Genomic DNA, 13679 nt, shown 5'->3' on the forward strand with positions numbered 1-13679 from the left:
CCTTTTAGATTTGTTTGAATTTCCTACTTCTTGCCTGTTTGCCTATTTCCTGGCTTAATGTAGTTTATAATCTGCTTATTTTGTGATTAGGGTTTCCTAATTTTTCTGTGGTATTATCCTATCAGTGTTAGAGCAAAACTGACTTTTTATCTTTTAATTTAAGTTCTTGTTGCATGCCATCATCTCTGGTAGTTTTAGTTTTATTAGGTAGTATAGTGACTGTATATAATAATAATGATAGTGTTTGGTTTAAAACATAGAACTGAAAATATCTTTTCTAACTAGTTTCCTATTAGAAAATGTGTATTTGTACATTCGGACGTTCACAGACCCAAAATAATTGCTTAGCCATCTGCTCATAAACATTCTTAAGCTAGGTACAGTACAGAGCTTTACTTCACAATGTCGGTCACATTCTTTTCAAGAAACAGATTCAAACAATTGCTGCTACTGAGTTCTCTGACTCACAGCAACTTTAAATAGAAATCCTATAATTAATATGCTTCCTAGTGGATTTTCTTGATTGTTTAAAAGGCTCATCTCTGCAAATTGCTTGTGGAACTCTACACAGGGATTTGAAAGAAATGGGCCCAGTGCCCAGAAGACTTAGGCCCTCCTACCCCACTGGGCAGAGCCAAGCAACTAAGAAAGGAGCCAGGTCATAGCAGAAAAGCATTTACAAACAGGGCTGTTCTGAAGACCAAAAGAGGTCTGCAGATGGAGCTCCCGAACCAAGGGGCAGTACACTGATGGCGCTTGCTTAACAGCAGTCAGATGCTTGTCACTGTCACATTTGGCTGCCTTTGAGGAAATCTAAGTCAGGACCTTTTTTTAATGATGCCATTGTGTCCAGATCCTTACAGAAGTTATTACCTTCTGTTTTCACTTCTGTAAGGTTTTCTTTTTGTATTATTCTGTTTCTCCCCCCACCCCCCCGTGTGTGTGTGTGTGTGTGTGTGTGTGTGTGTGTGTGTGTGTGTGTGTGTGTTTACAGAGACAGTTTCCATGACAAGGTCTTTCTGTTTGATCTGTCATACCAAAACGATTATGTTGACTGCTCTAGATTTGTGAAAATAATAAAAATGAAACAAAGGGAGCATCATATTTAAACCACTACTCCCACCCCCCAAAAAAAACAAAAACAAAAAACCTCTGATAGCATTTTGTCAGGAAAAACTGGGATAAAATACTGACTTGGAAACTTTAATTCAATCATGTTTTGCCTGACTGATAGAAGATAGCTAACTAATTCAGAATCATGACAAGTACCAGGATTAACTATGTCAAGCCTACCCAGACAACTACAAGTATTTGATTTGATTCCATAACATTCGCTTTTTAGTAATATCACATAATTGATTCTACAGCTTATGAGCTCATCTGCAAAATGAGCCTTCTTTATTCAAACTTAGGATAAAATTATGAAAACAATTTCAGAACACCATTTTAAAGATCTTCCTCTTTTCATTTAAAGGCAAGTGTCTTTACAGGATGTCACTGCAAAAGAATAAAGGGAATATCACTGTCATATTACAGTTCTGATGCAAGTCATCAAGGGTCTGTTGACCTGCATGTTGACTTCCAGTGTTTGGATAAACCCCAGAGGAAATAATAGTATGTTACCTTATGCTACTTGGGTACTGTAAAAAATGCTTTGTGGTTTTGGAAACAATGCATTTTGTTTATCTGTGTTTGACAAGGGAAAACATAGGTTTATGTAATTATAAAGAATTTGGTAAACTAACCTGCTTTTACATTATCCACATGATAATATGTACATTGACCAGAAAGGAAATGGAGCTAAATTTTTCATGAGCTTCTTACTGTTACAATCTCTAAGCCCTTTCTTTATATATATATATATATATATATATATATATACATATATATATATATATATATATATATTCCACTTGAATGTTCCTGTAAATGTTTTGTGTTTTATTGTGAATCTTATATATTTTATTACACTCCTACTTAGGGAGATGACAGAGGTCCTCTGTTATTAAAGGAAAAAGAACTTGTTTGAGTTAAAAGAGCTTCTGAGTAGTCTTCCTGCTGTAGTAAAGAAGACAAAATTAATAAGAATGTGAGACGCCTGCTCAGATTCTTGTGTCTCATACAATCTGTTTGGTTTTGTTGCATGTGGAAAGTGTCTGCGGCTGTTGCCTGGGTTCTGTAGGGACAGAGGATTAAAGTGCTGTGATTCTGCTTTCCGTTACGGAGGTTTTATGTGTGCTGATTTGTGCTGTAATCTAGAGATACACAGATATTGTTTACTTCTCTTCCCAGAGCTTTTGCTAAATTAATGGCGAGTTCTTCATAATTGTCAGAATCTTCCTAAGATCAACTTGTAAAAATTTAATTTTTGAAACGGTGTAGCCTCATTACACATATCTTACATAAGTGGGAGGCACACTGTAAATGTAGCCTCATTACACATATCTTACATAAGTGGGAGGCACACTGTAAACTGCTGGTTGTTCTGTGGTAAACACTCCCCTTCAATTTGAGCATCTTCATTTGTACTGGATACTTTTATTATATGTGGGAATGCTTGCCTTCCAGAGTAAAACTCTTTATATGTTGAAAGGAAATTAAGGAGGTTTGGCTCTCTTACTCCATTATTGCAATTAAGAATTTAGCATCATCAGTGCCAAAGGACAGAAAGTGTTTCATTTGCCCTAGGGGGACAGGACAGTGATAAGATGATTTTTCGTCAAGGATCATTGGGTCGTAATTAAGTTACATTCACGGCTATTGCTCTTTGAAGGATGATTGGTAAATGACAGGCTTCCTGTGCTTCTTACGGACAGTGTGCAGGAAGGGTTTTTTTCTCCCTCTGTCAGAAAATCCTGTTGAGCCTGATAATGTAAATGTGGCATTTTACTCTGAACAAAAGAGCAGGGAAATGAGCTATCTTGTCTAATCATTCAGTTGTTTAACACCGACTTCCAGTTTAGACTCAATTGGCTGGAAAGCACTTGACATGTGAAGTTAGTGCTGTTCCCAACGCATGTTTGAGTAAATTTTAAAGTCAGTGACAGCTAAATTGTACCTAGGGAAATTACAAAGCCTTCAACACAGTTAATTTTTTGGGGAGGATTAGTTGTAATTGCAACACCAGTCTCCTTGAAGATTTCTCATTTATAGATGATGAACGGGAGAAAAACAAAACAAAAAAAACCTCCATTTATTCGGCCCTTCAAGGTGCTGGTCCTGTTGACAGACAGTTGGGTGAGGGCGATGGTGTCCCGACCACTCTCCCCCCATCCAACCCTGGATGTTGATAGGGGTTTGGCCTTTTGTTTGTTTGTGAAGCCACCTCCCATCTCCACCCTCTCATCTCCTCATCCCTGGTGAGTTCAGCTTTGAGAGCTGGTCGGTCAGTAAGCCCTTCAGGAAATCGCTACTTCACTAATACTTTATACATAATGTTGAAGTACTTTATTCCAATTAAAAGACAGTACTTGTCATATTTTTTGTTCCTTCAATTATGTATCTACCTTGGATTTGAAATTTATTTCCTACAGATGTGTGAGGAGACCAAGTCAAGCTAAAGATGTGAATGGCAGTTGTCTTCTAGTTGTAGGAGGTCAGAATTGTGTGCAGCATGCAGGTGGCAGCATCATGAAGCCTTTCAGTGAGGAGAACCCATCTCTTGCTGTCTCAGGGAGACCTTCCTATGAGTGTGCAGTCAGCCAGCTTATACGGGATCTGGTGTATGCTCTTCTGTTGTTGATATTGTAGCGCACCTTAATTTCCTATTCAAGACTAAAAGAATGGGCAACATTACATTCACCATGCAAGCAAGCATCACAGCCCTTTTAAAATTATTTGTACTAGTGAAAATAGATAGTTTATATTAGATTTTATGTGTAGTCATGTTTTCTTAAAAATGAAATACAGACTCTAAAGTAAATAGTGAGTGGGACACCATGGTTAATAAAGACAACGCTTTCTGCAGCTGGGCGGTGGTGGCACACACCAGCACTTGGGAGGCAGAGGCAGGCGGACTTCTGAGTTCAAGGCCAGCCTGGTCTACAGACTGAGTTCCAGGACAGCCAAGGCTACGCAGAGAAACCCTGTCTCAAAAAAAAAAAAAAAAAAAAAAAAAAAAAAAAAAAAAAAGACAACGGTTTCTTAAGTTTTCAAATTACTTCCTAGATGTATGTATTCCAATGAATTTGTATGTGCCCTGAAAATTTAGAACTATGGAATCACTTTTTCTCTAGTTTTATCTTTATTTTATGTGATTTGATAACACTTATAAATATGTATTTGTCAAAACACTGCTTTTCAAAACTGACTGCTCTTTATTAAACAATTTTAGTTCTAAGAATTATTTTATGTGGTCCCTCAAATACATATTTTGAATAGAGTTTCTAGTCCTTAAAGATATAGTACAGCAGTGTATGTGTGTGTGTGTGTGTGAGAGAGAGAGAGAGAGAGAGAAAGAGAGAGAGAGAGAGAGAGCGCTGATTTATGAGAAAATAATGACTGGAATTTGTTTTTATGGAATAAACTTTACAATTGTACACAAACCTTAGGGGCCTAACAGACTTGAAATAACAGACCAAAGGTTTTGAATATAGATATAAAAGATTAAAAGTTCTTTTTCAAAGAACTATTATTTTTAATTATATTTTCCAGTCACTTTTGATATACCAAGTGAATAAAGAATCATGGAGTACTTTTAGGTCACAGGGCCTGTGGTGTGTTGGCCAGGCAGTGTGCTTGTCAGGTGGTATGCCGGGCCACCGTGTGCCGACCTGGCAGTGTGCCATGTCACATTGTGTCTAGGAAGAATTTTCTCTCCCTTTTCTGTTACTGTTTTGCTGCTCTTAGTGCTTTCCCTCTGACGGCACGGTGTTGAGTGATGCATGGCCTGGCTCAGCTGGAAGGTGGTGGCCTTTCTTTTGTGCTACTTGGACTGCACTCTTCAGTGGGGCTCAGAGTCTGGAGCCCTGGGAATGTACACATTTTTAGTTTTCATCACCTGTTTACAAGCTCCAGAAAAGATCTGATGTAAAGGACATGAGGAAGGCAAACTTTTAAGTGACACCAACCACCTACGAAGTGCAAGTGGGAAATAAGAGACAGCGAGGAACCAACCGCCATTTACTTTATTTCTGTCTTCAGTCCAATTTGTAGGGAGTGTTGTGTAGATTAAATTTATTCTGTCAGTAGCCTAAGGAGTGATAGCATTGGTGTCTAAAGTTACTAACAATATATGAATTACTTGCATTTTTCTGTTTTTGTCTTTTCTGTTGTTTGGAGCAGGTATAATGTTTAGGAGCATATATTTGGAGTCTAAGGACTATTGACATGTCACTGTGATTGACAGAACAATTATTCATCCACTTATTGATGGCTCTGACCTAATGTGGGGAGACAGTTGAGACAGTTGTAGTTTGGGAGTCAACCTGAAAATGAAAAAGCAGATTTTGCCATTCAAAGAAAACAGTATGTCTTAGTTTTTCTCTTACCGATGTGCTCCTAGTTTTCTGTGAAGGGGAGTTGTAGAAAGGCACTAACAGCCTGTGTCTAAAGCAGAGGAAAATACTGATTATATAAAGCTTTATAGCATATGTAGTAGTAACTCCTCTAGCATTTCCTTCATACGACAGTAATCTAGCCCGCAACATCTACTTTCGGTTTTGAAATTAACCTGCAATTTAGTCTTCACCCCAGATGACAAAAATTCAAATGACTCAGTGGGGTGCCATAAGATGCACTGTAAACAGGACTTGGTGCTGTACGGCAGACTTCCCTTTACCATGGGCTTGTTTCTCATCGTGTCAGCATCTCACAGTGAGCAATTCTATGCACTTTCCTTAGTATAGTTAAAAATCTTTATTCTACATAAAAAAGTAATCTAATCTAGGGCAACATAATATTTGTGTGATGGACAAAATGTAAGGCTTTTAGCAGTAAAGTATAAAAGGTCTTCTTTGTTCTGTGAGAACAGTTGGTGTGTGTGAGAGAATACACTGTCCAGAGGAGCGTCTCTGGGTGCCATGAACTGTACTTTAAAAATATATTTCATCCTGTCTCCTTTTTAAAAAGTACTATTTTTAATGATTTATTTATTTTTATTTTGTGTGTTGGTGTTTTGTCTGTGTGTGTGTCTGTGTGAAGGTGTCATATCCCCTGTGTGTTGGTGTTTTGTCTGTGTGTGTGTCTGTGTGAAGGTGTTATATGCCCTGTATGTTGGTGTTTTGTCTGTGTGTGTGTCTGTGTGAAGGTGTCATATGCCCTGGAACTGGAGTTCTGACAGCTGTGAGCTACCCTGTGGGTGCTAGGAAGTGAAGCCACTACTCTAAACTGCTGAGCCATCTCTCCAGCCCCTGGCTCGCCTCGCGCTCGCTCTCTCTCTCTCTCTCTCTTTCTCTCTCTCTCTCTCTCTCTTCTATTCTATTCTCTTCTCATCTCTTCTCTTTTTTTTTAATGTGAAGTCTCTTATAACAAATAATTGCCCTACAGGCAGTGGTGATTGCCCAGGGTCTGTGTAGTAAAGTGCCTGGGCTGAGAGCGGGAGGCCCAGGAATGTGCCTCCCTCCACTGCTGCCTTTGGCTTACTCTGTTCTTCAGGCAAAGCCAGGACTCTAGAGGCCTCATTGGCTCTTCTCTTTAAAAAAAAAAAGAAAGAAAGGAAATGAAGATGCTCAACCATGAGAACTGTATCTGACATCTCTATGGTTGTTCTGGGGCTCTTCTTCACACTGTCACTTGTCCTTTCAAAGGAAAAAAAAAGTACTTTTGAAAGAACCACAAAAATATCTTTCAACACTCTTAAGAAACTCTGATTTATTAAGTACTACATTTAAAAGTACTGTGACTTAAAATGAAGCAGTTTTTCAAGTTTACCTTCTAAAGACACAATGTTAGAAGTGTATAACTCACTGCAGGATAATTTTGAGGAGGTACTGTTTTGTACATTTGAAACCCCGGCACTGTCCCTACTCTTCAGGTAAGGCTGTAGGTGAAAAATAGTGTGACAGCGTTGCTAAGTGCTTGCACATGCCTGACAGCTTCCTGTCTGAAACTGAAGTAATAGGGCAGGAAATGGGGCAGCTGTAGTCCTTGCTTTTAGAATTAGCAGCCTGAAACCAATTTATTATACACATTGTATATATAATAAAATTAGAGAGCGCCTTCTTTTTTCTACCTTCCTCCCCCATCCAAATATTATTTTGGAGGCAGGGGAGTGGTGAATTGTTGCTTGAACAGGTGTTATAGAAAGGGTTGTTCTGGGCTTTCTGCTTGTGCAGTAAGTTCAGTTGCTGACAGGTTCTTTTCTCTGTTGTTTCTGAGAGCTGAATTTGATAACATTTTTTTCTTTGTCAATTTATTTTCCAAGGGATGACTTATCTGCTGCTCTTGAAGCCAGCATTGCCTGCCATGAAAAGTATAAAATATTACCCAGGATTCATGATGTCTTATGTAAGCTAATAGAAAAAGGAGAGACTGATTTAATCCAGAAAGGTTAGTGACTGTCTAATATCTTTCCTTCTTGAATCTTTAATCTGAATGTTGAGATGTGAAAGGAAAATTAAGACTAGAAAAAACACCTCCAGAGAAACTGTTACACTTCTGACTCTAAGTGTTGGAGAAACCTCTGGTTTTCAGTGTCTGTCCCTTCGGGGATATGGCCCCTGGTTCTCCTAAGTATATAATGCCATCAGTATGTGCTTGCAGGTAAAGGACTCTGTAAATTAGACAAACCGCAATCTATTAGCCTCTGTATTTGTTCTTTTTTACCTGTCTAAATTACGCGATACCGTCTTAGGTTTTCTTATGGTCTGTGTGTTTCATTCTCTGCTGCCCAGCAATGGACTTTGTGAGCCAAGAACAAGGCGAGATGACGATGCTCTACAACCTCTTCTTTGCTTTCCTGCAGACAGGAAATTACAGAGAGGCCAAGAAGATCATTGAGGTATGGTCTTAACTTTGCTATTCTGATGCACAACTATTTAGACTCTTAATTAGGATACTTTTAAAAATTTAACCTTTAATTATCCTTGTTCTGATTTATGTTAATAGAGTTCAGTCCCAATAATAATAGAAAGAGAGTGGCTGTTCCAGCTTTATTGAATATAATTACAGTTCAGAAAAGGCAGTCTGGTTGTATATTGAATTTGTTTCCTCACTTTGCTAAATTCACTGTTATATATCAAAATGATATTTGCATATTAAATATTGAATTGTAAAACAATTAAATTAAACTGGTATTTCTGGATGTAAAGTTGCTAATCCTCTTTGCAAAAGAGTTCTTTGTTCTTAAAAGCAGTAAAATTCAATTTACTGAAGACCAGGTTCAGATTTATTTGTAATGCTTGTCTACTAGTTAATCAACCAAACAAGTACTGTCTGCAATAGTTTGGCATTTAATTTAATTGTTTTTTCTTCCTTTTTTTTTTTTTGTCCCTACCGTGGTAAGCAGCTTATAGGAAATAGGTGACAAACCTGGCCTCTGTAGGATTAGTATATTTTATGTAGGCTTTACTGAAGTGTTTCTTACTGGAATTCGTAAGGCAGAGGCTAATGTGAAGTCTGTCCACATGGTGTTTAATTTCATTACCAAGCAGTGCTGTGTCTGTAAGAGAACTCTGCAGGACGTCACCATGGTGCAGTAGAAATGGTGACGTGGCATTGAGACTGGAACAACTCAGTCACCTTCTGCTGCTACCTCTCTGTCTTTTTCTAAAAGTGTCCAGGCTTCCAGGTTGGCGCTTGATCTCCTTATTTGTATATAAACAGAAACTTCAGTTCCTGGTTGTGGAACTGAAGGTATAAATTCGGGACCCAGAACATCATTGCTGTATCTTCAGTTTTCTGTATTTTTTTTTCCAGACAGCATCTCATTATGTAGCTCTGGCTTCTGGAACTGGAGACTGCCTGCCTCCTCCTCCCAAGTTCTGGGTTTAAGGGCATGGCTCTTCATGCCTGGCTTATATCTTCCAGTGCTTTTAAAGAAGAGAATAGTGTAGAACAATTGTGGTGCAGTACTCTTCCTGCCCATAGAGGCTTGATTGCCACTGGTGGATCCTGAGGAGGAAAGCGGAGCAGGAGGGCCAGGGGGCCTGAGAGGCCTCAGGCTCAGTGACTGTAGTGAGAACAGACCCTCTGGAAGGCAGTTTCAGTGAGACAGTTCATTTTAATGGGGGGCAAAGGCTATTTAAACTTTGCGAGAGTTAGTAGGGCTATTAGGGTGAGTGTATATCATTGGCCAGTGCATGAGGAGGAATTCCATATGCTGCTGGACATGACCTTATAAGGGGAAACGAAGTTTAACCTACCTTCCTCCAGTGGGGCAAAGGTAGGGCACAGGGCAGGTGCCCCGGGACGTGCAGGCCTTGGGTTGTGTGGGTATCACTCCTACTTCGTGCAGGCCTTGGGTTGTGTGGGTATCACTCCTACTTCGTGCAGGCCTTGGGTTGTGTGGGTATCACTCCTACTTCGTCGCTCTCAGGATGAGTTTCAGGGCTTTGGACATGCCCTACCCACTCTTGTTCCAGGCCTGCTGCCCAGCCCCACGGAGCAGGAGATTGTGAAATTCAGAACTTGGTTTCTCTTTTTCTGTCTACATAGCTGTCAGTGTCTTAGATGGTGCTTGTAAAACTCAGTTAATCTGTGTTGTCTAGAAGGTAGCTCAGCAGCTCTGAAGTGAGCACTGTCTCCTGCACTCTCTGTGGCACAGTGTCTGTGGGCCACTGACTGAGGACATCTGTGCCCTCTCTCTGGAGGGTAAGCACAGCCCATTAAAAAAATGCCAGAGGCATGAGAGCCAGTTTCCTTTTGGCATCTATTAAACTTTCCTAAGCTGTTTTATCTATAAGAGGGAAAGTAATATCTGTCTCTTAAGACTCAGTCACATGATGTGTGTAAAGCAGCTTGCACATTTCCTGGATTATGGTAAGTGAGCAACAATTTTAATTCTCTTTGCCCCTCAAAGGTAGGGACTGTTTGTCTTCTTTATTCTACATGATTTCAGTGTAAAGCTTAATGTGAGCTACATGAATGTCACATAATGGCAAGAGAAAGCTAGCTTTTAATACTTTAGAACTGTGCTCATACACATCAGTTAGGCATGACTTAAACATTGCATGTGTCTAGAATTGTTGAGTGGATGAAAGACTTCTGGGTAGGGAGGTGACTCAGTGGGTAAAGTGCTTTCCTTGCAAACATGAAGACCTGAGTTCAAATCCCCAGCACCCACATAAAAAGCCTGGACCATTTGCCTGTAACTCTGTAGTTAGGAGGCTGAGTGAGGGGGCAGGAGCAGCCACTCTAGCTAAGCAGTGACTTTCAGATTCAGAGAGAGACAAGGTCTCAGAAAATGAGGAGATAGATATCTGGAGTCAGCCTCTGGCCTCCACACATACAAGTGTAGGCATGCACACTTAAATTAAACACACGTGTGCATACACAGAAAAATTAAAAATAACTGTAGAACCACTGTAATGGCAGCAATTGGGAGTGTGGTAGGTGAGAATGTCTTTAAAGGTCTGTCCCATTGATAAGATTGTAGGACAGGTCTGTTTTGTTTTTATTAATTGTTTTGTGGCTAGTGGAGGTTAAGTTATGGTGAGAAGTTGTAACACTTTGTTATTAAAGTTAAAGTGACAAGATATAAGAAAGATTGAATTTATAAGTAATACACCCTGTTTTGTTATAAAATGTCTAGTGTGTACACATATGCTATGTGCTCTTTTAACATAGACTTGTATGTTAGGAGGGTTAACAAGGTGAACTAGAGCTGGTTTTAAACATATCTTAGATATTTTCTAAATTTTTACAGTGAGTAGCTTTTGAAAATTGTTTTTTTTTTTTTTTTTTTTTGGAGGGAAAAAGAATGAGAGAGTGAAGTGGAGTGGGAGAGTCTTAGGAGCCCAAGTGAGCTCTCTGAACAGATCTGTGTGAGAGAGACGTTTCTGTCTGCAGCAGGAAAGTGCTCACAGGCTGGAGGAGTGGGTGGGCGGTCTGAGCGTGTAGGAGAGCCATCCTTCACCCTGCGGTGGGCATTTAAGCATACATAGATGTGCTTAGGATACATAAAGAAGGAAGCTCTTCCTTTGTTCTGAAAAGGCAAGGTAAATTGATTCCAGATGTTAGAAACCCTCGGCTTGAATAAGGAGATGAGGCTAATTCAAAGATTCTGGATGTACACAGAAGGATTCTGGGTAGGTTATGGGGGCAGGGCAGCTGAGACAGTGAGATTAATGAGGATCTCAGGGTCCTGGGCATAGGATTTTTTTTCTTGATAATATTCAGGGTGATGACACAGAAGGTCATGTGAATTAACAGAGGCTTACTCAGATGTGTGTGTGTGTGTGTGTGTATGGCATCTCCGCCAGTGAGTGGTAGACGTGCCTTGGCTGGCAACTGAAACCTCTTGCTAAGGTGATTTATGGCATCTGAGTGCTTCCCATTTTGACCAATTTCTCTCTTTCTTTCCTTAACAAATACTGATCGTGGTCAGTATTATGGTCTCATCAATGAGATAGGCCTTTAAAAATGTATTGCTATCAGGAAGAGTTCTGTGGAAAAGGATTATTTCAGACTGGGCCTTCCTAAGGAATTGGTGTTTGGCGGGGGAAGTAAAAGATGAATTAGGAACTGACAATATAAAGCAATTCAGGCCAAGGAGGTTGGCAGCACAAAGATCCTGAGGAAGGACAGTGCTCCCTCTGGGTTGTGCCTCTTAGAATAGTTCCTGAACAACACAGGCAGTGTGATGTCAGCCTTGAATGTGCATGCTTCGGTCAACACCTTCCCTGTGCTGGGCTCCCATCCCTCTTAGAACATATTCTCTACAGACTCCACTTCCAGCATTTGGCACATTCTGGAATGAACTGTATTATTGAGAACATGTCACCACTTCCTTGGTTATATCAGGAAGGTAAAGTCTATGAAGTGTATTCTGTACCTTGCTCCAATGGTCAGTCATACTCCCAGCCCTACCCTGCCCCACCCCAACCCCCATATGCAGAACCAAGTGTAAACTACAGGTCTTATTTTAAAATATAGAAAGACTATATTAGAAATTGAGACTAGACTCAATTTTTTTTGTTGTTTTTGTTTTTTTTTTTTTTGTTTTTGTTTTTGTTTTTTGAGACAAGGTTTCTCTGTGTAGCCCTGGCTATCCTGGAACTCACTCTGTAGACCAGGTTGGCCTTGAACTCAGAAATCCACCTGTCTCTGCCTACCAAGTGCTGGGATTAAAGGCATGCGCCACCGAGACTTAACTCAATTTGAATACTTACTCATCTAGTCATTTTTGTGACCCTTCTATACCTTAAATTCAATGGCTTTATTTCATTTGTATATAACTGGAATTAGTGGGCTCATGTATCTTACTTAGTACTTCACTTAGCTCTTTCATTTCCCTTCATGAACTTCATTAGAGGGTTCTCCAAGAACTTTAATGATCACATTGTTCCATTGTTTAAATGAAGGACATTTGATTTGTTTCTCCCTCGAGAAATATTTCTACTCTGACTTGAGTCGTCACCTTTGTCCATGTCTTGACATGCACCTTTGGCTTTCGGACCATTTTCTTTAGGTGGTTTCTTGGTAGTGAGTTAATCAAGACAGATGTTCGTATAGGTGAATCCCCCACCCCCTCTTTTCTGGTTCATCATGCTAGAGATTTGAGTAGAAACCAGGTCTTCAAGTTTTAGCCTAGAATTCCTATTTAGAAATTATGGTCAAATAAGATAGTATTTCTCTGTAAAGAAAAAATAAACTGTTACTTCATTCCTTTAAGAGTTTGAATACTTCATTTACCTTCCAATACAGTCATAATTACAGAGCATAAAATAAAATGTGTTTTATGTGATCCACTTTATTTCAAGACTGTAAATTAAATTCAGGGAGAGATGACATATACAAGTGGGGAAGGCTAAATAATGGTGTGAAATTTTACATAGCTCTTAATGGTTTCTCTGACTTAACTTCATCCTGAGCCCTCTAGTGGTCAGTTGTCACTCACGGCTCGGCATGGGGCAAGAGCTGCAAAGTTCTGCTCACAGATGAGCGTTCACCTTAACTCTAACCTCTTTCCCTGGGACTTAGACCTAGACCTGTGTCACCAGCTAGACAATGTGACTATAGCTGGAACTCTGTCATGCTTAAGTGACAATCAGGTACATCTTCACATGAGCCTCACAAACAACTCTGAGAAACAGGGCAAAGAAATTGAGGTTCCGAATGTAGGTTGTAGAGTCAGGGCATGGCAGCTATGAAGTTTGCAATCAAGACAGTTCTCATTTCCTATGGCATCTTCAGCACGGCCCCTATCTCCATGCTCTCTAGACCTCGCTTATCACCAAATTATCAAAGCAACCTTTTCTTACTGTTTCCCCCTCTTTGAGGTCAGTGTCCTGTCCTGTGCATGGGGAGACTCTCCATTTTGATGGCATCAGGGTTAACATTTTGGAGCCTAGTGCTGTTCTTGTAGTAACAAGTTCTTGGTTCTTTACTTGATGAACATAAAATTTTATCCCCTTGCCTTCCTTATTAGGGTCAGAGTTCAATTCTGTATGCATTGTGCTAAGAAGCTAGTGTTGTGTCTGACTTTCAGATGTCTGTCTGTCTGTTCCCCGACATGGAGTTGGGAGTTACCTTTAGTGTTGTCTTCCATTAACCCCTGTGAAGAGAACTGCTGCTGTTGA

General features: G+C 39.8%; 1 protein-coding gene across 1 annotated transcript in view; it reads left to right on the forward strand.

Moving 5' to 3' along the window:
• Positions 1-13679, forward strand: part of Lrpprc (leucine rich pentatricopeptide repeat containing) — an 85257-nt gene that overhangs the window by 41444 nt on the left and 30134 nt on the right. The window contains exons 24-25 of the mRNA XM_031355256.1: positions 7364-7488; positions 7833-7939. Coding sequence (XP_031211116.1) covers positions 7364-7488; positions 7833-7939 — 232 coding nt within the window. The remainder of the gene's footprint in view (positions 1-7363; positions 7489-7832; positions 7940-13679) is intronic.

The sequence above is a fragment of the Mastomys coucha genome, unplaced genomic scaffold, assembly GCF_008632895.1.
Source record: "Mastomys coucha isolate ucsf_1 unplaced genomic scaffold, UCSF_Mcou_1 pScaffold6, whole genome shotgun sequence".
Classification (NCBI taxonomy): Eukaryota; Metazoa; Chordata; class Mammalia; order Rodentia; family Muridae; genus Mastomys; species Mastomys coucha.